Below are 27,693 nucleotides of genomic sequence, written 5' to 3'. Positions count from 1 at the left end.
TTTTCTGAATAGGAATGTAATGAAGTTATTCTTGATTTGATTCATTTTAAAGAATTATTTCTACCCTATTTTTTCAGAAGTGTCCCATATGAAAAGAGGATTTCTACATTGTTAAAATGGCTGGACCTTCCCAAAGCTGAAAGGTAAAGTCTAGTGTCAGAAAAGTGCTGGCATAGTGGCATTTACTTGGTTAAAAAATGAAGTTATTTCTTTACTTTGAATGACAATTTTTTGGCTATTTTTGAAACAATGTGGCATTGCCTTTTAATGGGCACTTTTTGTGAATTATTCCTGGCTGGTCAGGGGCTTTCACTCCTTTAATCCCAGCACTTTGGGAGGTTGAGGCAGGAGGATCACTTGGGTCCAGGAATCCCCGACCAGACTGGACAACACAGTGAGACTCTGTCTCCAAAAAAAAAAAAAAAAAAAAAAAAAGGAAATTATTTCTGAGAGCTAGCAACTTTTGTTTTCAAAAATGTAGTTGACACTATTGAACAACAGAAATAGAGCCAGTACCAGAGGGCAGAGGCAAATATCACAGAACCAGAGCTAGATATGGAATGGAACAGAACTGGGAGCAGGTCTGACACTCGGTTGTAAGGTCTGACTCCAACACCCAGAGGTGCTCCATCAAGCCCACGGCAACAGACTGGAGTGAGAGAAGGCTAACTGGGAGCTCCAGGTGAACAGTACATCAGAAACCGGACACCAGAAGAAAGAACGTGGTGTGACAGAACCAAGTATCAGCAGACAGTCAGAAACCAGGAAACAGAAAGGACTGGGGCACACCGAAAGTGGTCTTAACTGCGAGAACAAAACAGAGTTTCACAGCAGGGGTGTACCAGTGCCTCTGTCTGGGATGGTCTCGTTTACTTTCTATTAAGAGACCTATCCTTGCTGGAGCCAAGGAGAACCACAGGGTCTGAACAAAGAGGAGGTTAGAAAGAGAAAAGGCCACAGCCAGCAAGCCCGGTATCTACAAAACTCCCCAATCCAGCCTGTACATTTATTACAAATTGACAATATATTTGTTTCAATTTTACCCCTAGACCCAGTTTTTATACCATGTATTTTGAAGAACCTGATTCTTCTGGACATGCAGGTGGACCAGTCAGTGCCAGAGTAAGTTTGTGTGTGTGTGTGTGTGTGTGTGTGTGTGTGTGTGTTGTTGTTGTTGTTTTAAACGTAAATTCATCTAACCCTAACCCACAAAACAAAATAGTATTATTTAATTTCTACTAAGGACACATATTTGATACATACACAGGAAGATCAAAACGGTTAAAAGAATAAAAGGGATGCCATGGTTAACTGCCTTCTTAACCAGAAAATGGTTGAAAGTCTAGAAAAGACAACTGCCTTATTAACTATATCTTGAATCATTTGAAAAACCCTCACCGAATGTGTAGATGCGGCACTGTTGTTGCATATAATGAAAACATTGAGGCTAGATACTATACAAGCCAGTTCGTACCAACGTGGTGCATTTCAGGCTAAGTCACCTGCAAGCCCGCTGCGGCATATCCAGCTGTCTACTCTCCCACAGTTCATTCATAAGTTCCTGATAACTGGACTTAACATATTACTACCTCAGGCAGAGTTATTTCCCTTCTAGGCTCCCATTATTGTTGACTTGACTCTTTAATATAAGTTTATTCATTATCTAGACCACTCTGTTATGATTTTACTACACAAATATAGTCCTAAAGTATTACTTTTAACAACAACAACAAAAAAGCCATTCTGTCTTCTAAACTTCACTAAAGCCTCTGTTGTCTTGGACACAATGGAAAGCTGTGAAGGCTGCCATGAGTAAGGCATTTCCCCACCTGATAGAAACTCATTTAACAATTGTCCTCAATTGGAACGCAAGCATATTCATTCTGGCAGCATGCCTTTGCCATTTCTCAGAAAAGCCTTTTTTTTTTCTCTCTTCCTTCCTATTAGGCCAAAATGAATCCTAATATAGGGTCTGGTTCAAGCCTCACCACTTTAAGCCCTGGGCCTCTCCTGCACTGCTCCAGACTGTATCACAGAATTGTATGCCTTTTCAGGTTAACTCTAACGGTGAACTATCTAAAACGTATTCACCATGTCTTCTTGTCTTTCTTTTTTTTTTTTTTGAGATGGAGTCTCGCTCTGTTACCCAGGCTAGAGTACAGTGGTACAATTTCAGCTCACTGCAACCTCCATGTCCCAGGTTCAGGCAATTCTCCTGGCTCAGCCTCCCAAGTAGTTGGGATTATAGGCATGAGCCACCAGGCCCACCCCATCTTTTCTATTTTAACTGTTAGTCATGTTTGATATGATTTGTCACTTGAGAAGGGACACTCTATTTGCATTCGTTGCACGTCTGGAGCTGATGTAAGATTAGGCACCATTGCCTTTTTTTTTTTTTCCATCCAGTGCTCTGGTTTAAAACCCAAGTACATTTGAAGTATAATTTTGGAAAGTGCTGCAAAGGAAAAGATCAGAGTTCCCCCAAGAGATCTATCTAGGCAGTCTCAATCTAGTCAAGCGTAGGTTGCAAATTTGGGCTGCTTAGGAGACTCTCTCCTCTGACTGACAAAAAGGAAATAAAATTTAAAATGGTCTTATTGAGGAGGGAGCTGTGCACACTGTAGGAACATGTAAAATGAAAAAAATGGTCTGACAGACAAATGGCTAGATGGCTCAGCAAGTAGACAACGTGGTAATGTTAAGAATAACAGTAGCAGCTCACCCTTATTTGTGCTATGCTGTGCCAGAGCTGTCAGACAAGCTATGAGAATTATCTCCCGCCAGTGTCTCCAGCATTGTGGAACAGGGAACAGGGCTAAGAGGAAGCCTGGAGAAGAAGTCAGGCACCAAATCCTGCAGGGCCTTGCAGGGCCTTACCGGCTAGAAAAAGTCCGATGAGAAGCACTGAAGCACTGTAACAAGGGAGGTGACTTGGAGGAGGCAAGGAAAAGTGGGGAGAGACAGTGTTGACTTAGTCCAAGGTGTTGACTTAGGACAAATGCCCAAATACTTCTTTAAAAAAGAAGCAGAATTATTGGGTGACAGATGCTCTTTTTAACTCTCTGGTAACCTATTGTCACATGACCCTCTGGAATGTATGTGACCCTTAGACACTCTTGGAAGTATCTGTCCACATGTCTCTCTAACATGGAGCATCACTGTGAAAATCTTTACAGTTGAATAGTGTTTGTTGACATTCAACATGGTTTCACATATTTATTAGCCAGCAGTTTATCTTTCTGTAGGAAACACAGTTTAGATTTCTGTTTACAGAAATTGAGGGAATTGGTAACTGATGAATGTGGTAGTGTGGGTGCTAGTCCTGGGCTCTCACGTTCTGTTTCAAAACCAGCCATTTCAGAGAAGGAGAGGTGTTTAATTTTTACTTGATTAGACAACAGTTTGGCTAATTAAAACAATTTGTTACAACAATCTTAACTCCACATTGTTTTTTAGGTAATTAAAGCCTTACAGTTAGTAGATGGTGCTTTCGGGATGTTGATGGAAGGCCTGAAGCAGCGGAACTTGCACAACTGTGTCAATATAATCCTTTTGGCTGACCATGGTATGCTTTTTAAACAAATTCTTATTTGTCATTGACTATATTTGATCAATTCAGGAATCATACACAAATAATAGTGATATTTTAAAGTCTCTACTTCCAGACCTAAAGTCTGTTGAAGAAGCAAGGAATGAACTGTGATAGATTGTGAGGAAAAGACGACCACATTCAATGTTCCAGTTTAATTATCCTAATACCCCGGAAAACCTACCCATAGACGCTGTGTTTTGTAAAAGTGGAGTTAATGATATTTAACAGGGATGTGGTTGGGTTGTTATTAAAATCTAAAAAGTGCTTTGGGGCTTTCCTTCCAGCCATGATTCATTCATGCACACTGGCTACAGTTTACTGTAATTGGCAAGTTTTGCCACACCTCGTGTATTTTTTTAGTTATGTAAATAGATGTGTGTTTATTCATAGCTTTTTGTCTTCAAAGTTACTGTCACCTCACATTTCTCTGCTTGAGGTCAACTCTTGATTTTGATAAACCTGAATGTTAAAGGAAGTGAAACAATGGGCACATCCTCTCCCATCTCACGCAAAATACATTCAAACAGGTCTGAAGTATATATGCACTCATTCTACAGATATTTTCTAAGTGTCTACTCAATGCTAGGTACTTGCCTAGATATGGAGTAGAACCTTCCTAGTTAGGGTGGTCAAATTGTCTTCTTGAGAACAGCATTTAAAGTCAATCCCAGTATCTGTGAAGAGACCAGCCATGAGGCATGAGGAGGAAAAAGAGTATGTCTGCAGAACTTTTGTTCATATTTTAGAGCATCCAGATAATGATAAACATAGTAATGTATTTTTAAAATTTCTAAGATGTTTCCCTAACACTTTACCCTATGGTTTTAAAATTAAAGAGAAACCTTTTTATGTATATTTTGTTAAAAGAAATTAATTAAAATAAAAATGTATATGCAAGCCAGGCACCATGGCTCATGCCTGTAATCCCAGCACTTTGGAAGGCTGAAGCAGGTGAATCACCTGAGGTCAGGAGTTCGAGACCAGCCTGGCCAACATGGTGAAACCCTGTCTCTACTAAAAATACAAAATTAGCTGTGTATGGTGGCACACGCCTGTAGTCCCAGCTATTCAGGAGGCTAAGACAGGAGAATCGCTTGAACTTAGAAGGTGGAGGCTGCAGTGAGTGAGATCACACCACTCCACTCCAGCCTGGGCCTCAGAGCAAGACTCTGTCTCCAAAAAAAAAAAAAAAAAAAAAAAAAAAAAAAAAAAAAAAAAATTATATGCAGTCTGAAGAAGTTCCAAATAAAAAAGATTAACTACCAAATCTTTTTATAGCACATACCCCTTATATAAATTTAAATTACTTTGTACTTTATTTTTTTGAGATGGAGTCTTGCTCTGTCACTTAGCTGGAGTGCAGTGGCATGGTCTTGGCTCACTACAACCTCTACCTTCAAAGTTCAAATGATTCTTGTGCCTAAGCCTCCCGAGAAGCTGAGACTACAGGTGCACACCACCACACCTGGCTAATTTTTTTATTTTTTGGTAGGGACCGGGCTCACCATGTTGGCCAAGCTGATCTCAACCTCCTGACCTCAAGTGATCTGCCCACCTTGGCCTCCCAAAGTGTTAGGATTACAGGTGTGTGCCACAGAGCACAGCCTGAATAATGTACTTTTAAAAGTAATTATTTTTGAATCTTTAGTCTCTTAGTGTATTGTCCTATAAAAGCCCATGTTGCTTTTTAGATTTAAAAATGTATTATGTTTTCTTACATACAAATCAGATATTTTAAAGATTTAATTGGCCTCCTACAGAGGATTTTCTTCTTGAAATTACTTCCATTAATCTATTATACATTGAATAAATGATCTGTTTATAATTCCCATCTGTTCTTCCCTCAAATATGACCCTTTTCTACTGCCACAATTTTCTGCCAGAGTAAAGTAACAGGGTGAATTGCATAAATTCTCAGTGAAATTTGGTTTGAGATCTGTAACATAAAATGTTTTCTATTTGACATGACAGAAATCAATCGTTGCCATTTATATACGTTCAGCGGATTATTATGATTATTTTTTGATTCAGGAATGGACCAAACTTATTGTAGCCAGATGGAATACATGACTGATTATTTTCCCAGAATAAACTTCTACATGTACGAAGGGCCTGCCCCCCGCATCCGAGCTCGTAATATACCTCATGACTTTTTTAGTTGTAAGTATGAAGACACCTATACGAAAAAAAAGGGTAAAACTGAAAATGAATAACCATAGTCCCCTAATTCTGAGAGGATGTTGGGCTTATCAGACCCTCTGCTGACTCCTTGAGAAGACCACGCGGAAATAAGTGGGAAATTTCCATGCTTAAGTATTGTCTATAAAGTCTATGGTAATATCTAATATTGTTAGGTTGAAGTATATCCTACTCTGTTAAATGCTAAAATAATTCTTTACTTGAAATAATTTTTTATCTAATTATATCAGATCATAGTTATTAATAAATGAATGTGTGAAATTCACCTGAGTAGTTCACATTCTTTGTAATTGTTCAGTATCAATTGTAATGTCATTTATTTCTTTTTCTTTTGAAACAGTTAATTCTGAAGAAATTGTTAGAAACCTCAGTGTAAGTATACAATATTCTTAATACAGATATTTAAGTTAATGCAATGACCTTAATCTGGGTTTTGAGAAATTCATAGTCTACTTTTCTAAGTCTAAGCTACTTGGAATTTATTTTTTAAACCTTCCATCAATATTATTTTATATGAATGTTTGTTGCTGTTATCTTAGTTGTTTTCATTTTGGAGCTGACACATCCACAGAAATTAGTTTACAGTAACAGCAGCACTAAATCCTGGTGTATATTGAAAGGGCTGATGTCCCATTCCAAAGGGTTGCCTTATTGAGCTTCAGGTGGCATCATCTTTCTTGCTTTTTGTGTGACTAATATAAGAGGATAGTGAATTACACCTCTTACAGATCTTTGTTTTACAAGTGAAAAAGATAATCTCTTTATCCCCTAAGTATAATTGCAACTGCTTTTGATTGGTTCCCATGTCCCAAATTGTAAGTGAATGAGTAAAGAAACTTCTAGATATCTTAAAGCAATATTTTTAAAAGTGTAATTCACTACTCCTGGAAAGACCTGGAATGGTCTTCTATAATAGTTTTTATTTATTTTTATTTGTTTTACCTTTACGATGTTTGCTGTTTTTTTTGTTTTGTTTTGTTTGTTTGTTTGTTGAGAAGGAGTCTCACTCTGACACCAGGCTGGAGTGGAGCGGTAAGATCTCAGCTCACTGCAACACCTTCCTCCTGGGTTCAAGCCATTCTCCTGCCTCAGCCTCCTGAGTAGCTGGAAGTACTGGCATGCACCATCATGCCCAGCTAATTGTTGTATTTTTAGTAGAGACAGGGTTTCACTGTGTTGGCCAGGATAGTCACGATTTCTTGACTTCGTGATCCATTCACCTCAGCTTCCCAAAGTGCTGGGATTACAGGCGTGAGCCACCACCCACAGCCCATATTTGTTTTTATTAACTTTTTAAAAAAAATCAACTTTGATTTTAGATACAGAGGGTATATGTATAGATTTGTTACATGGGAATATTGTGTGAATCTGAGGTTTGGAATATGGATCCTATCATCTTGGTAGTGAGCATTGTATTCAATAAGTAGTTTTTTAACCTACTCAACCCTTCTGCCCTCTAGTAGTCCACAGAATATATTGTCCTGTACTTATGTTCATGTGTGTTCAATGTTTAGCTCCTACTTATAAGTGAGAATATGCAGTATTTGGTTTTTTGTTCCTGCATTAATTTGCTTAGGATTTATGACCTTCAGCTCCATTCATGGTGCTGCAAAGGACATGATTTCTTTCTTTTTTATGGCTGCATACTATTCCACAATGTATATGTACCACATTTTCTTTATCCAGTCTACCATTGTTGAGCACCTGGGTTGATTTCATGTCTTTTCTACTGTGAATAGTGCAGCAATAAACATGAGTGTATGTATCTTTTTTGTAGAATGGTTTATTTTGTGGGGGTGGGGGTGGGGGGCAGGGTATATGCCCAGTAATGGGATTGCTGGGTATCTTTGAGAAATCTCTAGACTGCTTTCCACAGTGGCTGGACTAATTGACACTTCCACCAACAGTATGTAAGTGTTCCTTTTCGCTCCAGCCTCACCAGCATCTATTATATTTTGACTTTTAGTGGTGGCCATTCTGAGTAGTGTGAGATGGTATCTCATTGTGGTTTCAATTTGCTGACAAAAACAAGCAATTGGGAAAGGACTCCCTATTTAATAAATGGTACTGGGATAACTACCCAGATACATGAAGATCAAAACTGGACTCCTACTTTTTGCCATATACAAAAATTAACTCAAAATAGATTAAAGATTTAAATATAAGACCTCAAACTATAAAAATCCTGGAAGGCAATGTAGAAATATTCTTCTTGACATGGGCCTTGGCAAATAATTTTTGGCTAAGTCTCTAAAAGCAATTGCAACAAAACAAAAAATAGACAGGTGAGACCTAATTAAAGTAAGAGCTTCTGCATAGCCAAAGAAACTATCAACAGAGCCAACAGAGAGCCTATAGAATGGGAGAAGATAGTCACAAACTACACATCCAACAAAGGCCTAATATCCAGAATCTACAGGAAATTAAAACAAATCAACAAGCAAAAAACAAATAACCACATTAAAAAGTGGGCAAAAGACACGAACAGACACTTCTCAAAAGAAGACATACAAGTGGCCGACAAACATGTGAAAAAACACTCTGCCTCATTAATTCTCAAAAAATGCAAACAAAATCACAGTGGAATCGTTTTTATAGTTATATATTTAAAATATATTCACAAATATATATCTATTACATGTAATTAATGAGTTCACTATTATTTGCAATGTGACTGTAACTGTTTGAGTACAGGAGGTATGCAGTTACAGGCTTACCTTGGTTTATTGTGCTGCGCTGCATTGTGCTTTGCAGATATTGCATTTTTTACAAATTGAAGGTTTTGTGGCTACTCTGCATTGAGCACATCTGTCCAGAGCCATTTTTTTTTTAACAGCATGTGCCTACATTGTGTCTCTCTCTGTGTCACCTCTTGTTAATTCTCACAATATTTCAAAATTTTCATTATTATTATATATGCTCTGGTGATCTGTGATCAGTTATCTATGATGTTACTATTGTAATTGTTTTGGGGCAGCATGAGCCCTACCCATAGAAGACGGCAAATTTAACAGATAAATGTTATGTGTGTGCTGATTGCTCCACAAACTGACTGTTCCCTGTCTCCCTCCTGTCTTCTGTACTCTCTGTTCCCTGAGACATGCAATGTTAAAATTAGGCCAGTTAGTGATGCTACAATGGCTTCTAAATGTTAAAGTAAAAGGAATAGTTACACATTTCTCATTTTAAATCAAAAGCTAGAAATGATTAAGCTTAATGAGGAAGGCATGTTGAAAGTTGAGATGGACCGAAAGCTATGCCTGTTGCACCAATTAGCCAAATTGTCAATGCAAAGGAAAAGTTTTTTTTCAGGAAATGAGAAGTGCTATTCTAGTGAACACATAAATGACAAGCAAGTAAAACAGCGTCATTGCTGACATGGAGAAAGTTTTAGTGGTCTGGATAGAAGATCAAACAGCCACAACAATCTTTTAAGCCAAAGGCTAATTCAGAGCTAGACCTTAACTCCCTCTTCAATTTTATGAAGGCTGAGCAGGGTGAAGAAGTTGCAGAGAAAAGTTTAAAGCTAGCAGAGGTTTGTGAGGTTTTGAAAAAGAGGCCTTCGGGCCAGGCACAGTGGCTCACATCTGTAATCCTAGCACTTTGGGAGGCTGAGGCGGGTGGATCACCAGAGGTCAGGAGTTCGAGACCATCCTGGCCAACATGGTGAAACCCTGTCTCTGCTAAAAATACAAAAAAAATTAGATGGGTATGGTGATGGGTGCCTGTAATTCCAGCTACTTGGGAGGCTGAGGCAGGAGAACTGCTTGAATCCAGAAGGCGGAAGTTGCAGTGAGCTGAGATCGCACCACTGCACTGCAAACTGAGCGAAAGAGTGAGACACTGTCTAAAAAAAAAGAAGTCTTCTCCATAACATAAAAGTGCAACGTGAAGCAGCAAGTGTTTGTGATGACATAGAAGCTACAGAAAGTTATCCAGAATATCTAGCTAAGATCATTGACGATAATGGCCACACTAAACAACATATTTTCAATTGTAGAAGAAACAGCCTTCCACTGGAAAAAGATGCCATCTAGGATTTTCCTAGCTAGTGAAGAGAAGTCAATGGTTGGCTTCAAAACTTTCAAAGGACAGGCAGACTCTTTTGTTAGGGGCTAATGCAAGTGGTGACGAAGTTGAAGCCAATGCTCGTATACCATTCTGAAAATCCTAGGGCCTTTAGGAATTATGCTAAATTGACTCCACCTGTGCTCTGTAAATGGAACAACAAAGCCTGGATGACAGCTCATCTGTTTACAGCATGGTTTACTGAATATTTTAAACTCACTGTTGAGACTTTCTGTTCAGAAAAAAAAGATTCATTTCAAAAGATTGCTGCTTATTGAGAATGTACCTGGTCACCCAAGAGCTGTGATGGAAATGTACAAGGAGATGGATGTTTTCATGTCTGTTAACACAGCATCTAATCTGCAGGCCGTGGATCAAGGAGCGATTTTTAACTCTCAAGTCTTATTCTTTAAGAAATCCATTTCATAAGCCTATCGCTGTCATAAATAATTATTCCTCTGACTGATCTGAGCAAAGTATTATAAATTGAAAACCTTCTAGAAATAATTTCACCTTTCTAGATACCATTAAAATCATTTGTGATTTATGGGAGGTCAAAATATCAACATTAATAGGAGTTTGGAAGAAGTTGATTCCAACTCTCCTGGATAATTTTGAGGGGTTCGTGACTTCAGTAGAGGAAGTAACTGCAGGCGTGGTAAAAAAATAGTAAGAGAATTAGAATTAGGAATGGGGCCTGAAGCTGCGACTGAATTGCTGCAATCTCACTATCAAACTTGAACAGATGAAGAGTTTCTTCTTACGGATGAGCAAAGAAGGTGGTTTCTTGAGATGGAATCTAACCCTGTGAGGATGCTGTGAACACTGCTGAAAAGACAACAAAGGATTTAAAATATTCCATAAACGTAGTGGATACAGCAGTAGCTTTGAGAGGGCTTGAGAGGATTGACTCCAATTTGAAGGAAGTTCTACCATGGGTAAAATACTGTAAAACGGTTTTCGAATGCTATAGAGGAATACTTTGTCAAGGGCGGAGTCCATTGATGCAGAGAGCTTCATTGTTGTGTTGTTTTAAGAAATTCCCACAGCCACCCCAGCCTTCAGCAACCACCATTTTGATGAGTGAACAGGTTTCAACATTGAAGCAAGATCTTCGATCAGCAAAAAGATGGCAACTCGTTGAAGGCTCAGAGGATCACTGGCATTTTTAGCAATTAAGTATTTTAAAATTCAGGTATGTATTTTTTAGACATAATGCTGTTGCACACTTAACAGATTACAATGGAGTGTAAACATGCACAAAAATTATGTGCACTGGGAAACCAGTTGGTACAACTTGCTTTATTGCGGTGGTCTGAAACCGAGTCCAAAATATCTCCAATGGATGCCTGTGGAGTAGAATCTCTGAGGATGGAGTGTGAAGGACTGAAGATAAACCCTGAGCAAAGAGTGTTTAATATAATCTGGGACCCACTGCAAGTTTCAAGTAGAATGACAATTAGAGCAGAGGAGTGATGATCACTCTGTTTTTCTCTCAATACCTTCTAGTACACTGATCTTGAGTAAACACTGTAGAATTCTTGCCCCCCCTTCTGGTAAAGTGTACACATGCAGTGTGTTCATGCTGAGTGGATGCGTAGTTAAGAATTGGCAACATGTGGCCTCTCTAAATCCACATATGGTTTTCTTTTTGTTTCATCACCTCTTGATCCCTATAGCAGAAAGTCTGTTGGTGAGGAAGGGCAATTCTCTAACAATTCCAGTGGTGCAAGGGGATTGCGTACCGCAGGCTTTGGAAATCCACTGCATGGCATCACAGATATGGACTGGGCTTGGAGCTATAGAGCCCCAAATAAATGGATTATCATTTCACGTAGTCCATGCTTCCCAGGAAAGTATTTCATGTGGTAGCACAGTATTCCCAGCAGTGCTGTTCTGTGGGCCTGTACTGAGCTTATTTTGGACAGACATAACCAAGCATGAAGCGGTAACGTTTTAAGTTCCACGGCACTCTGACTGCATGAGAGACATCACTACCAACTGTTTCTGAGATAAAACGTCAAAAACTGGACCAGATGCAGTGGTTTATGCCTGTAATCCCAGCACTTTGGGAGGCTGGGGCAGGCAAATCACTTGAAGTTATGAGTTTGAGGCCAGCCTGGCAAACATGGTGAAACGCTGTCTCTACTAAAAATACAAAAATTTAGCCAGGCATGGTGGCAAGTCCCTGTAATACCAGCTGCTCTGGAGGTGGAGTGGCAGGAGAATCGCTTGAACCTGGGAGGCAGAGGTTGCAGTGAGCTGAGATCACACCACTGCACTCCAGCCTGGGTAATAGAGCAAGAATCTTTCTCAAATAAACAAACAAAAAGGCAAAAATTGTACTGCAACTCTGGAGACTTCATTCCAAATTCTCAAATGCAAAGAATCACTGGTACTTTTTTTTTTCTTTTGAGACAAAAAAAAAAAAAATCGCTCTACCACCCAGGCTGGGGTACAGTGACACAATCTTGGCCCACGACAAGCTCTGCCTCCAGCGTTCACGTGATTCTCCTGCCTCAGCCTCCCGAGTGGCTGGGATTATAGGCACCTGCCATCACACCCAGCTAATTTTTGTATTTTAAGTAGAGATGGGGTTTCACCATGTTGGACAGGCTGGTCTCGAACTCCTGACCTCCTGATCCACCCGTCTTGGCCTCCCAAAGTGCTGGGATTCTAGGCGTGAAGCACTGTGCCCAGCAGAATCACTGTTGCTTCTTCGTAGGTAGGCAGCATGCCTTCAGTTTTCTCTGGATTTACTCTGGCTGCACAAAGGCCAGGAAAGTGTGACGGATCACACACAGGGACAAGTTGTAGTTAGTACCTTGCACCTTGGGGAAGCTGCATACTCAGCAGCTGCCACCATGTGCCTGCCTGGAAGTTACAAAAATACTGGCTGAAGAAAGGAGTAGTGATAAATAAAACAGAAAAAGCATAAGAAGCCTGGAAAATATACAAAAATAGGCAAGAGAAAAACTGGCAAAACATGTGTGCCATATATACTTTTGTTTTCCTCTTTCATTTTGCAAACTCTCCTTGCTCTCTCATTTCCTATATTTTGTTTCAATTTTGTTTGTGTAAATTACGTGTTTTATAGTCTCTCTTGTTTTTCTTATCTAAATGGAGACAATCACTATTGACACACACTTGTTAATATATATGAGATATTGTGGTTTAAAATAAATGAGAAAATGAGGAAGTAGGAAAAATTTCATTTCCTTTGTTTATGTTTTTTCTTGTTTCTCAAAATGGTCATGAGGGAGAGAATGTTCTTTTGTAGTTCTGTTTCTCATTCCCTCATTTTTTTTAACACAACTGGAAAACAATGTAATCTGCGTTTCTATAGTTTTAAAATGTGCCGTATAGTTACAGTCATAATTATTAAAGAAACAAAATTTTACTCCAGTTTGTAAGGAATCCACAGATTTTTCACAAATAAGGAGACTACAATAGGTTTCAAAAGCCATTGACTTTATTGGAAAACTAAGCAAATGTAGGTTATTTAAAAGATAAATTGAGTCTGTTGGAAAGGACTTTTTGATGCAATTAAGCTAATTTTTAATTTTTTTACTCATGTCTACTAAAAAGGTATATATTTTTATATGTAATTTAGGCTCAAAAGTTGTTGTCACTCTAAATCTAGATGTCTGTCCATTTTCTGTTAAAAAAGAGAATAATTGGCCGGGCGCGGTGGCTCACGCCTGTAATCCCCAGCACTTTGGGAGGCCGAGGCGGGTGGATCATGAGGTCAAGAGATCGAGACCATCCTGGTCAACACGGTGAAACCCCGTCTCTACTAAAAATACAAAAAATTAGCTGGGCATGGTGGCGCGTGCCTGTAATCCCAGCTACTCAGGAGGCTGAGGCACGAGAATTGCCTGAACCAAGAGGCGGAGGTTGCAGTGAGCTGAGATGGCACCATTGCACTCCAGCCTAGGTAACAAGAGTGAAACTTCTTCTCAAAAAAAAAAAAAAAAAAAAAGAGAGAGAATAATTTATTGTGGTTATATATATATATATATATATATATCTCCAAGAATAAAAACTGAAAACGTTAACTCACAATTTAAATCAGAATTTTTAATTGGAACCTAATTATCCTTTCAACGATAAAAGTAATAACTAGGGAATCTGACCACATTGATAATAGGTTTAATATTCCTATTGTATTAACCAAACTTAAATCCACTTACTTTTAAAAGGTGCTTCATAAATTGATTTAGAAGATGAAATTTTAAAATTAATTTGCATATCTTACGTATCACAAGTAAATAATTACTCATTTTTCAGTGCCGAAAACCTGATCAGCATTTCAAACCCTATTTGACTCCTGATTTGCCAAAGCGACTACACTATGCCAAAAATGTCAGAATAGACAAAGTTCATCTCTTTGTGGATCGACAGTGGCTGGCTGTGAGGTTTGTGTATCTGTTTACTTATCTCCTAATGCCTTAAACAACCATCTGTCATTATAATTCTACTTAACCTTACCCTGCTGTTATCATCACTGTGAATTTTCTTGAGCATTGACAATTTCTTGACCTTTTGCATGCAATTTAGCACTTCTGCATTTGAAGTTATTGTTATTAGTTTGCTGATGTTAACATCCTTATCTTTACAATATAGACAAGAATGAGGAGTAGGGCTAAGACTGTGCTGGGAGACTGTAAGTGCCAGTACCTTCCTATCCCCACTGTCCTGTCCACTAAGGCAGCAGACAGATGGCATCGGTTGTCTTTCAGCCTGATAGTGAGTGATTGATTAGACAACTCTTGTTTGAGACAGTGTTTCACTCTTGTTGCCCAGGCTGGAGTGCAATGACACGATCTCTGCTCACTGCAACCTCTGCCTCCTGGGTTCAGACCATTCTCCTACCTCAGCCTCCTGAGTAGCTGGGATTACAGGCATGCGCCACTGTGCCTAGCTAATTTTTTGTGTTTTTAGTAGAGATGAGCCTTCTCCATGTTGGTCAGGCTGGTCTTGAACTTCCAACCTGAGGTGGTCTGCCCAAACTCTTTAAGAACTTTGTCATCTTTGTGGTTTTTATAAAAGAGCACATATACGGCTGTAAGACCAAGCCAATGAATTTGTTGTAACATTTATTTCTTATTTCTATTTCTTTGTAATTTATGTTGATTATTGAACATTTGCAAAATATAAATGTGCTTAGAGAAAACAAAAACCATTATGACTCACTCCATCTTAAATAACCAATTAAATCATTGATTCAACAACATTTTATTGTATGCTTGCCATGTATGCACCAGGCTCCGTTCCAGGCATTTGAGATACAGATCTGATTCCTGCTCTCATGGGGCATGTACTACAGTAGAGAAAACTGAAAATAAGCCAGCAAACAAATAAATATACACTTTGCAATAGCTAAACTGATCATTCCTATTTGTGTATTTCATCCCAGCATTTTTTTCTCATGTCTAAGTAGATACAAAAAGTATCTGGACTTTATGGCATTTTCTGGCCTATTTAATATGTATAAATGCAATGCCAAGGGGATAGAATGACAATAACAATACAGTAGCTAAGAGATGTTTAATAAGAAAAAGGAGATGACACTTTGGGAGGCTGATGCAGGCAGATCACTTGAGGCCAGGGTTCGAGAGCAGCCTAGACAACAGTGAAACACCATCTCTACTAAAAATACAAAAATTAGCTGGGCATGTGGTGGGTGCCTGTAATCTCAGCTACTCGGAAGGCTGAGGCAGGAGAATTGCTTGAACCTGGGAGGCGGAGGTTACAGTGAGCCTGCCTGGGCGACAGATCATGATTCCATCCAAAAAAAAGGAAGGAAGGAAAGAAAGGAAAGGAAAAGAAAGGAAATGAAAGGAAAGAAAGAGAAGGAGAGGGGAGGGGAGGGGGAAGGGGAAGGAAAGGAAAGAGGAAAAGTTAAAGGAAAAGATGAAAGAAGACAAGGGACAAGGGACAAGGGACAAGGGACAAGGGACAAGGGAATTAGGCTCCTCAATTTTCCTCAAGGGATAAGGAACTGGGGATTTGGCTAAGCCTAGTCTACAAAACTACCTGGAAACCATTGCTCGTCCGGAGAGTGAAGTTTCACACTAGTTCACTAGATGGCACTGACTCTCTTTGGGAACGAAGTTTTTTAGTCTTGTATAGATGGGCAGCTGTGCTGTGGCTCAGGACATTTTCTAGGAGTATTTTCCTTAAATATGTGAACCAAATTAAGCTCTACTAATAGTAAATATTCACAATTTTTAGTAATTTAGTTATGAAATATATAAACAAATATATATTTAAATGGGGATATGTTCTCCAAGTATTTACTGTTAAGAGTCTGAGACCAAAGAAGTTAGGTCACTGGTACAGTGAAAGAAAGGGCTATAAAGAGAAAGGGCTATAAAGTGAAAGTTCAGCCACCCAAATACCTCTGGGCATCATGCATTAATACCCAATCTCAAATGATGAGCTGTTTGTTCTTTTAAAACTCAGCACTGAAATGTTAAAAGAGCTGTAGCCCAAGAGTTCAAGGCTGAGCTCCCCACCTAGCTAGGTTGTAGGAACTTGGAAAAATTAGTATCTTAGAGTCTCATTTTCCTCATCTGTAACACAAGATGATTGGCCTAGTTTTATTATCTTCTTTCCATTAACATCCAAAGTAAACTAACTTACATCAAAGGAAATGTTGAATACAGCCTAAACAAGAGAGCAAGTGAAGAATCTAATCTGATAAAATCTTGGGTTCACTCTCTCTCCAACTCTTAAAACACAAGTCTCTGGCTACTTATTTTCTAGTGAAAGTACATCATCTTTAGTAATAATGTGCATTATCTGATAACTAGACTAGATCCCCTTTGCACAATTATAACAAACTTCAACAGTTTGTACAATCTATTTTCATCATTATCTTCATCTTTATTTTGCCTAAAATTTGTTAGATTTTACTACTTTGGGGAAACCTAATGTTTTGATATAGTACAAGTCTTACTAAAGTGCTTTTTTTTTTCTTTTGTCCCAGCCCCACCCCTCTAAAATGCTTTTTCAAAAGAATGTGAATTTTAGCTTTTTATTTTGGGATAGCAACCAACAAATACATTTCAGGCACCTTTTTAAGAACTAGAGATAACCAACAAAGTACCCAACCAAAGGATTTTGTCCAGGTAGGAAGATAACAGTGATAATCAGGTGGGATAAGTACTACACTAGAACCAAGTACAAGACTCAAGGAAGCAAAAATTACAGACCCAGGTGCGAATGTCAAGCAGCATCAGACAATGCTTCCTGGTAGGGGTGGTTGCTGATCGGGGTTTGGAAGACTCATGATGTGATAGGATACATATTGCCGTACATATTGCCAGGTCTGTGCTGTGCAGTCTGAGCGTTGAACAGTGGCATCCTGCCAACAAGGTAAGTGGGAGTGGAGAGAGAATCTTTGCTTAGCTCACCAAGCCTTAATGGGGCTGCAATGGCAGGAGGAAGGGGACCTGTTTTTGCGTGTGTGTGTGTGTGTGTGTGTGTGTGTGTGTGTTTCCAAGAGTACCGTCTGCTTGCCAAGGCTTGAACACTGCCAAAAGGCACCTTTTGCTTTTTTGTTTTTGAGATGGAGTCTTGCTCTGTCGCCAGGCTGAAGTGCAGTGGTACCTTCTTGGCTCACTGTAATCTCTGCTTCCCCGGGTTCAAGCGATTCTCCTGCCTCAGCCTCCCAAGTAGCTGGGATTACAGGCCCACACCATCATACCCAGCTAATTTTTGTATTTTTAGTAGAGATGGGGTTTCACCATGTTGGCTATGATGGTCTCAATCTCTTGATCTTGTGATCCACCCACTTCAGCTTCCCAAAGTTCTGGGATTACAGGCATTAGCCACTGCGCCTGGCCTGAGCACCTTTTTAAAGCGAGCAGCAGCTCTAGAGAAAGGAAGGGTAAGGATAAGGAGGTAGATTTCCAGATGGAAGAACTAGCTTTCAGCAGGTGCAAGTGGTTCTGTATTTCTGGAGCACTGAGTGCATGAAGCCTTCATGTGTATGAAGGACCCTATCTGAAATGACTAAGGAGCATGACTTTGATCTTGAAGAAAGTAGGCCATTGATAGATAGAGGTGGCTTGAGGTGAATATAATGGTATTTGCTTCTGGAGAGTTCCTTTGAGGTGCTACATGAACTAGGATGGTCTAGTGCAGTGGTCCCCAACCCTTTTGACACCAGGGACTGGTTTCATGGAAGACAGTTTTTCCAGGGATGGAGTGGGAAGGAGGGATGGTTTCAGAATGAGTCAAGCACGTGACATTTATTGTGCACGTTATTTCTGTTATTATTACATTGTAATGTATAATGAAATAATTATACAACTTGCCATACTATAGAATCAGTGGGAGCCCTGAGCTTGTTTTCCTGCAACTAGACGATCCTATCTGGGGTCTATGGGAGATCATCAGGCATTAGGTTCTCAGAAGGAGCATACGACTTATATTCCTTACATGTGTAGTTCATAATAGGGTTCACGCTCCTATGAGAATCTAGTGCCACTGCTGATCTCACAGGAGATGGAGCTCAGGTGGTAATACTCACTGGCCTACCACTCACCTCCTGCTGTGTGGGCCTGGTTCCTTACGGGCCACAGGCGGGTACAGGTCCATGGCCCACAGGTTGGGGACCCCTAGTCTAGTGTGAAACAGGCAAGCTTGTTAGAAAACTATGTAGTGGCCCATTCCTGGGCATGATGGCAGCCCCAGGGGAGCCCATGAAGCTATGGGGATGGTGAAACTGGATGAAGCGTACCACTGAGGAGGTATTATGGTTCGGTGAGAAGCCACAGTTCCTAGGATAGTCTTGCTTTTATCGTATTCGGTCCTACATTTGTTCTCATTAGAACATGGGCTTTTATTTCCAGCAGTGTTAAATAAGATTAGGAGTGTGTGTGTGTGTGTGTGTGTGTGTGTGTGTGTCTGTCTGTCTGTCTGTCTGTCTGAGAGGGAAGATTCAGAAGTTCTGAAGCAGGATGATCAATTCGGGAACTTGTTCAGGTCAGAGGTAATGAGGATCCAGCTTAGAATGGTGGCAGTAGGCCAGGTATGGTGGCTCATGCCTATAATCCCAGTACTTTGGGAAGTCAAGGTGAGTAGATCATCTAAGGTCGGGAGTTTGAGACCAGCCTGGCCAACATGGTGAAACCTCGTCTCTACTAAAAATACAAAAATCAGCCAGGCGTGGTGGCAGGCGCCTGTAATCCCAGCTCCTCAGGAGGCTGAGGCAGGAGAATCGCTTGAACCTGGGAGGCGGAGCTTGCAGTGAGCCAGGATCACGCCATTGCACTCCAGGATGGGCAGTGAGACTCTGTCTTTAAAAAAATGGTGGCAGTAAAAGAGGAAAGGAAAGAACAAACAGGAGAGAAATGCGCAGGAAGCCAGGGCTTGGCAACTGATCTGGCATCAGGAGAGAAGTCTTGCTCATCTCCCACCTGTGTCATTACCCAGCTGCGGTAGAGAACCCCATCTTGATTTCAACTGTGTTAATTAGACATGGGGAAGATAATGGAGAATTTGTTCCAAAATATTTCATAAAAGACTTGGAAGTTGAGCAAAATTATGACAGATAAAATCAACTCATTTTCCAAGTGCCAGCTACAATTGTTCCATATGTAACTTCCAGAGCCAACTTAATGATCGGAAGACATGAACATGAACATGAATAGGTAGAGGGCAAATTTCCAAAGTTTTTACTTGGAAGTAAATAGAAAATAGAGCTTTTCAAACAATATTGTAATCTTTGTTTCTGAATGTAATTTTGCAATATTTACTATAGTTTTTAAATTGAGCTGGATTAGGAGATGGAAATATTTTTTAAAAAAACAGATGTTTCTACAAGCAGAAAATTAACCATAGGATGAACATTAGAAAATTTACCAAAAAACTTAGTTCAGAAAACCTTTTTGTTTCTTTCATTAATGAAAGTCCTAGCTTTCCACGCAGAATTTAAAACTCCTATTAAATAATTCCAGTAATATTGGGTAACCAAATATATATGCCGTAAGAATAAAAACATTTATTTATTTATTTATAAATGTTAAAAAAGCATTATTTATTTATAATTAAAAAATAGAAATGGAGTCTTGCTACGCAGTGGAGGCTAGTCTCAAACTCCTAGTCTCCAGCGATCCACCCGCCTTGGATTCCCAAAGTGCTGGGATTACAGGTGTGAGCTGAAAGGGCTGGGATTATATGCCCAGCTGAGAATAAAAACACTTATTAAAACCTATTGTTGGGGCTAGGCGTGGTGGCTCACACCTGTAATCCCAGCAGTCTGGGAGGCTGAGGTAGGCGTATCACTTGAGGTCAGGAGTTCCAGACCAGCCTGGCCAACATGGCCAAACCCTGTCTCTGCTAAAACACAAAAAAATTAGCTGGATGTAGTGTCCCAGCTACTCGGGAGGCTGAGGCAGGAGAATCGCTTGAATCCAGGAGGTGGAAGTTGCAGTGAGCTGAGATTACACCACTGCACTCCAGCCTGTGGGACAGAGCAAGACTCTGTCTCAAAAATAAATAAATAGATAAAACCCATTGTTGGCATAGTTTTACCCTATGCCAGCAATTTTATTGGAATTAAGTAAGATAAGGACATGACGTGACATTCTTAGGGTATCAAATTTCATATCTTTATGAAGCAGGACTTGTCTTGCTTTCCTCATTCTGGGTACTTACCTGGCCTCTCTTTTCTTCCCTCTACTGGGTAGAGCTGAGTGAGTGTGGACTGGTCAGAGTTGCAATTTATTTTTTTACTTGTGATTTTTGTTTTCTGTTTAAACTGAATTAGAGTCAGTTATGATTTTGTTTTAATGTTGATTTTTTAAAGACACTAAATTACTGTCCTGTTCTTAGTTGAGCTGTCAATGTAAAAACAAATAGAAACCCTGGATGTGTTTGTGTGTGTGTGTGTGTGTGTGTGTGTGTGTGTGTCTGTATTTGCCCCTGGGTTGAGAGGTCAGGGTGGGGAAGCACACGAGAGAAACCTTTTAGGGCCAGCCTTGGGAAATAGGAGTCCTTTCTTCCTTCAGAGACCAAATTTGACCCAGTATAACATTGTTGCTTTAAAAGATGTAGGATCATTTATCGCTATTTTCCAAATACGAAAACCAGCTACTTATAAAATTGTTAACACTGATCAATTTAAAAAAGTATTAAAATGTAGGCAAAAACAAATTAATTAAATTTGAACTGTTATTCAAATAATAAAACATCAGCCTATAGAAGAAAATCACAAAAGGCAAAGATAATAAAATAATAATAATCTCTGAATTTATGGAATATACTAGCTTCTTTTTACCAAGTACAATTACGTGTTGTATAACAACATTTTGGTCAACAACAAACTTCTTATGTGATGGTGGTCCCATAAGATTTTAATATATTTCTACTATAACTTTTCTATGTTTATATGTGGTTAGATACACAGCTACTTACCATTATGTCACAACTGCCTACAGTACTCAGTACAGTAGTGTGCTGTACAGGCTTGTAGCTAGGAGCTATAGGCCAGATCACATAGCCCAGGTGTGTAGTCGGCTGCACCATCCAGGTTTGTGCAAGTGAAATGCTAAAATAACATGTTAACCAAATTATTCTGCAGCATGTCATCGTTGATGTGTAAAGGTACACACATGAATTTGAAGACAAATTCATTTTTAAAAAAATCTGTGCTGGCCAGGCACAGTGGCTCATGCCTATAATCCCAGCACTTTGGGAGGCCAAGGCGGGCAGATCATGAGGTCAGGAGATCAAGACCAGCCTAACTAACACAGTGAAACCCCGTCTCTACTAAAAATACAAAAAACAAAAAAATTAATTTGGTGTGGTGGTGCACACCTATAGTCCCAGCTACTTGGGAGGCTGAGGCAGGAGAATGAATCGCTTGAAACTGGGAGGCGGAGGTTGCAGTGAGATCATGCCACTGCCCTCCAGCCTGGCGACAGAGTGAGGCCTTGTCTTAAAAAAAGAACAAAACAAAACAAAACAAAACTGTACCTTTATTATTAGCCTTTAGTTGATATCTAACAGGCAGAAACTTTTAAATTCTATTTATAGATCCTGGAATTTTCCTTTCTTCTCTCCTACCCTTCTGTTTCTTCCATTATGGTTATGAACTTGAGCATGAAAATAAATATATTTATGCTGTTGTTGATAAAAAAATTTGCTTATATAAAAGCAGAAACTATATGAAATTCATTAAAGCTTACAAAATGGTCTCATATCAATATATTGATCAATTGTAATAATATTTTCTCTTTATAGGAGTAAATCAAGCACATATTGTGGAGGAGGCAACCATGGTTATAACAATGAGTTTAAGAGCATGGAGGTAACTTACTGCTTTTTTTTTAACTTTTAAGTTCCGGTGTGCATGCGCAGAATGTGCAGGTTTGTTACATAGATAAACATCCGTCATAGGAGCTTGTCCTACAGATTATTTCATTACTAAGGTGTTAAGCCTAGTGATTACTTTTTTAAAAAAGATATGTATTGCACACCTATTTTATTATAGGCTATGTTCAAGACTCTTGAATACATCTATGAACAAAACAGATTAAGATCCTGCCCTCATGAAGCTTTTATTCTAAGGGAGGATACAGACAATAGGAATAATAAAACAATATATTATTTGCTGTGTCAGCTGATAAGTGCTATGGGAAATAAAGAAAAAGTAAAGGAGAATAAGAGAAATTGGGAGTATTTTAGGGTACTCTGGAAGCAGTATGCAACTTTAAATAGGGTGGAAAGAATAAGAGTCATTGAGTTGACATTGAGCAGAGACTTGAAGAAAATAAAAGAATTCGCCCTTCAAATATTCAGGAGACAAGCATCCCAGGCAGAAGAAACAGCCCCTGTAAAGGCCCAAAATTGGGAGTGTACCTGAGTCTATGAGTAGAATGCAACTGATAATTCCCCATACGTAAAGCTTTGCAACCTGATTATCGCATCTGTTTCCATATGTAACACACACACAGAGACACACAGACACACACACACTCCTTTCCAAATAGAAAAAAAAAATGTGTTTGGCTTTTTATGAATGTTTCCTTTTATTATAACATTGTCATGGTGAGTTAGATCTTTTTGTAAATATTCAGAAAAGAGTCTCTAGAGAAAAAGCTTTACTATTTTGGGGAACTATATAATAGTTCAATTAATTATTGCAAGAGAAATCTATGCCTCCAATTCTTTGATTACATATATATATATATATCTACACACACACACATATATATATATGTATATACACACACACATGCACACCTGTTACTGAAACATAATTGCTTACCTATGTTTGATACTTTTCTTCTGTTTACAGTCTAAAACAATTTGATCTGTTATAAATAACATAATCAAGTAAACATTAATTATTTCAGTGTAAACCAAAATATTTAAGACATTCTGTCCCAAAAGGAAAACAGAGAAGTATAAGTGTGCCAGGAAGTTGCACAAAAACTCAGTGTTTAAAAATGTCAACATTTGGCTGGGTGTGGTGACTCACGTCTGTAATCCCAGCACTTTGGGAGGCTGAGGTGGGAGGATCACTTGAGGCCAGGAGTTCAAGACCAGCCTAGCCAACATGTTGAAACCCTGTCTCTACAAAAAAATTAGCTGGGCATGGTAGCCCACACCTATAACCCAGGCTACTCAGGAGGCAGAGGCTTCAGTGAGCAGAGGTCACACTCTAGGTTGGGCGACAGAGTGAGACTTCATCTAAAAACAAAATTAACATTTTTTATCATGTATTAACATATTTGATTACGGATATGAAACAATATGAAAAGGTAATATGATGTTACATGATCAAATTTCTACTAAATATTGTGCACGTGTTGTAAATTATGCTGATAGTGGTTGTGTGCTATTGTTTGTATTCTCCTGCTTTGTTGGTACACGAGGTGCTGCAGAGGTGGGTAGAGATAGAAGTAAAATTAGCGTTGATTATATTTGATTGGGATTGGTACAACATCACAGGTGGAAATAATATGAAAATCGTTTACAAAACTGAACCAAAAAAATCCTTACACAGGCCTAATATAAATAGGAGAATAGTTACAGAATGTGTCTCTTCCTATATATATTTTTTAATTTAGATTACATATAATAGTAATATGACTGTTACTATCTAGGCTATCTTTCTGGCACATGGGCCCAGTTTTAAACAGAAGACCGAAGTTGAACCATTTGAAAATATTGAAGTCTATAACCTAATGTGTGGTAAGTATATTTAAATAAATTGACCAGCAAAATGTGGACAGTTTTAAATATACGTAATTTGAATTCGGTAGCAAACTGAATCCCAGAGGCTGAATACTCTATAGTGAGAAGGCAGAAAGTAAAAAACATGAGGAAGAATTATTCCTTACTCAGAATTATTCGACTATAAGAGTGAATGATTTTTGTTTTACTAGTAATGGTAAACTTTATTTTTATTTTTATTTTTGAGATGGAGTCTTGCTCTGTCACTCAGGCTAGAGTGCAGTGGTGTGATCCCAGCTCACTGTAACCTCCGCCTCCCAGGTTCAAGTGATTCTCCTGTCTCAGCCTCTTGAGTAGCTTGGATTATAAGCATGAACCACCACACCTGGATGCTTTTTTTTGTATTTTTTGTAGACACGGTGTTTCACCATGTTGGCCAGGCTGATATCAAACTCCTGACCTCAAGTGATCTGCCCACATCGGCCTCCCAAAGTGCCAGGATTACAGGAATGAGCCACCACTCCCAGCCAGTAATGATAAACTTTAGATCTCAGAAGACCAACCTTTTCTATTAGTTACTAGATGATAATTTAATTTAATGAAACTTAGGTAAATAACACTTCCAACTTTTCAAAGCAAGACAAACATACCTAAAAACACAAACATTTTCTTGTAATTGTGAAGAGAAGCTCTCTGGCATAAACACATGGGCAAAGAGTCCTATTTGGATAGACACTTGTTATTATACTCAATATTAAAAAACCTTAAATCATTAGGATTTTCAGAAGCCTAACCTACCTTCCTACCTGCATGCTTGCTGCAGGCCATTGTATCAACAAACCATTTATTTATCTACTGAGGCAATGAGTAAGCTGCAATTTCACTGTTAGCTTTAGAAATTTGGACATAAATCTGCTTACAACTGTCTCTCTGAATCTTGTCACTGGCTTGTGGTAATTGAATGTAACTTAGAGATCAAAGGTATCCATTTTTTAAAATGGTGTACTGTAGCCTTAACAACTTACATTCTTGTTCCCTACAGCTAGGTTTATGGTCCAGACTGTTGACCCTTTGCAGAACTGGCTAGAAGGAACTAGACAGGACTTCATTCCCAGGAGATCTGTTAGGTGGCAGGTGGTCAGCAGGAATTACTTAAAAGGCTATGCTGGTGAAATATTTGTATGTTTCATAGAAACTTACAAATATATTTTGTATCACGTATTTTCTTTTTTTTTTTTTAAGGCTAGTCAAGTGAAGCAGTGGGAGTGGAGAAGGAACAAAGAAATCTGTAACTGGTTGTGATCAATTAGTTGTAAATACCACTGCACTTGGAGCAGTTGTATTATGTATTTTCATAGAAAAAAGCTCTCTGAAAATTAAGCAAAATTCACTAGTTTCATTTTTTTAAAAGTGTCTGTCTTTAGAGAGCTTTTATGTAATTAAGTAAATACACTACAAGGAAGATTATAAATTATTTAATTTCTTTACACTTGTTTTTATTAAGAATATGGCTTTTTGTGCTGGAAAATAATGATATGCTTAAGAAACAAAGTGATTATTTAAGGAAGATTTTCTTTGGAGAAACAGAAACTGTTCATGAAAGTTCCTCTGACTCATCTGCAGCAACTGTACCCATTGCTTATTTATTTCAAGAGATGGGGTCACAGTTTGTCGCCTAGGCTGGCCTCAAACTCCTGGGCTCAAGAAACCCTCTTGCCTCAGCCTCTTGAGTAGCCAGACTACAGGCGCACTGCCACACCCAGCTAGTTCCTATTCTTTAGAAAGACTAAGTGTTTGAAACCATGGAGAAAAAAATCAGGAAACTGAATGGTATATGCACTACATAGCTTCCTTACAGCAGAATTTAGTAAAGGCAGTGAAAGGGCAGGTGCTTGCTTCTTCCCATCTCCCATAGAGGAGTTGTTGCTTTCCAATTTAAAGCAAATTTGAATTATTATTATTATTTTTTAAACAGATCTTCTACGCATTCAACCAGCACCAAACAATGGAACCCATGGTAGTTTAAACCATCTTCTGAAGGAGCCTTTTTATGAGCCATCGCATGCAGAGGAGGTGTCAAAGTTTTCTGTTTGTGGCTTTACTAATCCACAGCCCACAGATTCTTTAGACTGTTTATGCCCTCACCTACAAAATGTAAGTAACAACTTCATGCATCCATAAGAATGTAAAGGGGCAAGCTATTCTTAACTTGGTAATCAAAACTGGGGTGGCGACAACCAGGTTTGTGTTCTGGCTTGCATACTTACTTGATAAATACATGGTTGCTTTAAACCTTATCTGGAAATGGGAAGTGAGAATGCATACATTATAAGATTAAATATGGAAACATGCTTTGTAAACTGGAAAGCGCTATTTGGTCATTGTTAATGTCATTATAAGCTAACTGTCCTCCACCTTTCAATATAGTAATCTTTGAGCTCTCTCCAATTTCCCTTATAAACCATTCTTCCTGTAGTTTATGAATCACAAGTTCATGCCTGGTGATATAGAGCAGAAAAAACTGGGAGGATGTAGGGATCGTAACCTGCTGTTTGACACACACACTAGGGTAGGTGCTGTGGAGCTTTGGGCAGCAGGGAAGAATCTGGCTGACAGTTGACAGGGAAGGTCTTTTTAGTAGATCAGGCTGGGTTCAGGAGCAGGACTTCAGATCCCAGGAGGCTTTCAATAAGGTGAGTTTTTAGTGCTAGGAGAGTCCCCAAGGGCAAGGAATCATAACCGGAGCTCAAAATATAAAGACCAAGCCTGCTTGTGAAAATCAGAGCACCTGGATGGAGTTGGGATTTCAGAGCGAAATTGGAGCCCAGTTATCAGGAGTCTGTCAAACTAAAGTTAATGTCAAGGGACATTTGATTCCAAGTTCCAAATGTGTTTGTAGAGCTACATAAAAACACCTGCTGCCCCAGGTAAGAATTTTTCCTTATAGTGAGAAGTAGGTGAAGACATCACGCTCTCTAATCTTCAAAATAGCATGATACCACAGAAACAAATAACCAACCAAAGGGGCTTTAAGGGACAAAAGCTTAGCAAACTTCTCAATGAAGATCAAACCCACAGCAAAGATCAGAGTAAGGGTGCGGGTTTCCTACTGACTGCTCCTGATAACCTCAATCAAATTGCCATTAGAAATCAATAATAACATTACATAATGGGTATGTTATTTCTCATTTTAGAGATAAGCATGCTCAGAGATGTTAGGTAAATTGTCCAAAGCCAAAGAAGCTTGTTCTATCTGACTGCAAACCCAAGTTCCATGTAAAGAATGCCTCTTGCTATTCAAAGTGTGGTCCCAGGACCAGCATCTGTATCACTTGCAAATTGGCTAGAGATGCAGAATCTCAAGCCCTGCCCTAGGTTTACTGAACCAGAATCCATGTTTTAACAAAACCCTCAAGTGATTGTGTGCATATTAAAGCTTAAGGAGCACTAGGATGTTGCCATCCCAACTTAGTCATTGATTCCAGTGGTGATCAGAATGCTTTGCCCCATTATCAATTGTATTTTTGCAAATTCTCTCTCTCTCTTTCTCTCTCTCTCTCTCACACACACACACACACACACACACGCACACACACACACATAATACAGGGAGCAGCAGTATATTTTTTAATAGTGGC

The 27,693-nt window shown here is 39.0% G+C and overlaps 1 protein-coding gene across 1 annotated transcript in view; it reads left to right on the top strand.

The window, feature by feature from the left end:
* ENPP3 (ectonucleotide pyrophosphatase/phosphodiesterase 3) overlaps positions 1 to 27,693 on the top strand; it is a 286,041-nt gene that overhangs the window by 39,696 nt on the left and 218,652 nt on the right. Inside the window, exons 11-19 of the mRNA XM_003932436.3 lie at positions 78 to 143; positions 1,050 to 1,122; positions 3,457 to 3,565; positions 5,624 to 5,752; positions 6,132 to 6,163; positions 14,150 to 14,277; positions 22,118 to 22,184; positions 23,986 to 24,073; positions 26,031 to 26,209. Of these exons, the coding sequence (XP_003932485.1) occupies positions 78 to 143; positions 1,050 to 1,122; positions 3,457 to 3,565; positions 5,624 to 5,752; positions 6,132 to 6,163; positions 14,150 to 14,277; positions 22,118 to 22,184; positions 23,986 to 24,073; positions 26,031 to 26,209 (871 nt within the window). The remainder of the gene's footprint in view (positions 1 to 77; positions 144 to 1,049; positions 1,123 to 3,456; positions 3,566 to 5,623; positions 5,753 to 6,131; positions 6,164 to 14,149; positions 14,278 to 22,117; positions 22,185 to 23,985; positions 24,074 to 26,030; positions 26,210 to 27,693) is intronic.

This window comes from Saimiri boliviensis, chromosome 4, assembly GCF_048565385.1.
Source record: "Saimiri boliviensis isolate mSaiBol1 chromosome 4, mSaiBol1.pri, whole genome shotgun sequence".
Taxonomy (NCBI): domain Eukaryota; kingdom Metazoa; phylum Chordata; class Mammalia; order Primates; family Cebidae; genus Saimiri; species Saimiri boliviensis.
Note: the sequence above shows the minus strand (reverse complement) of the source record. Positions and strands in the feature narration are given on the sequence as shown.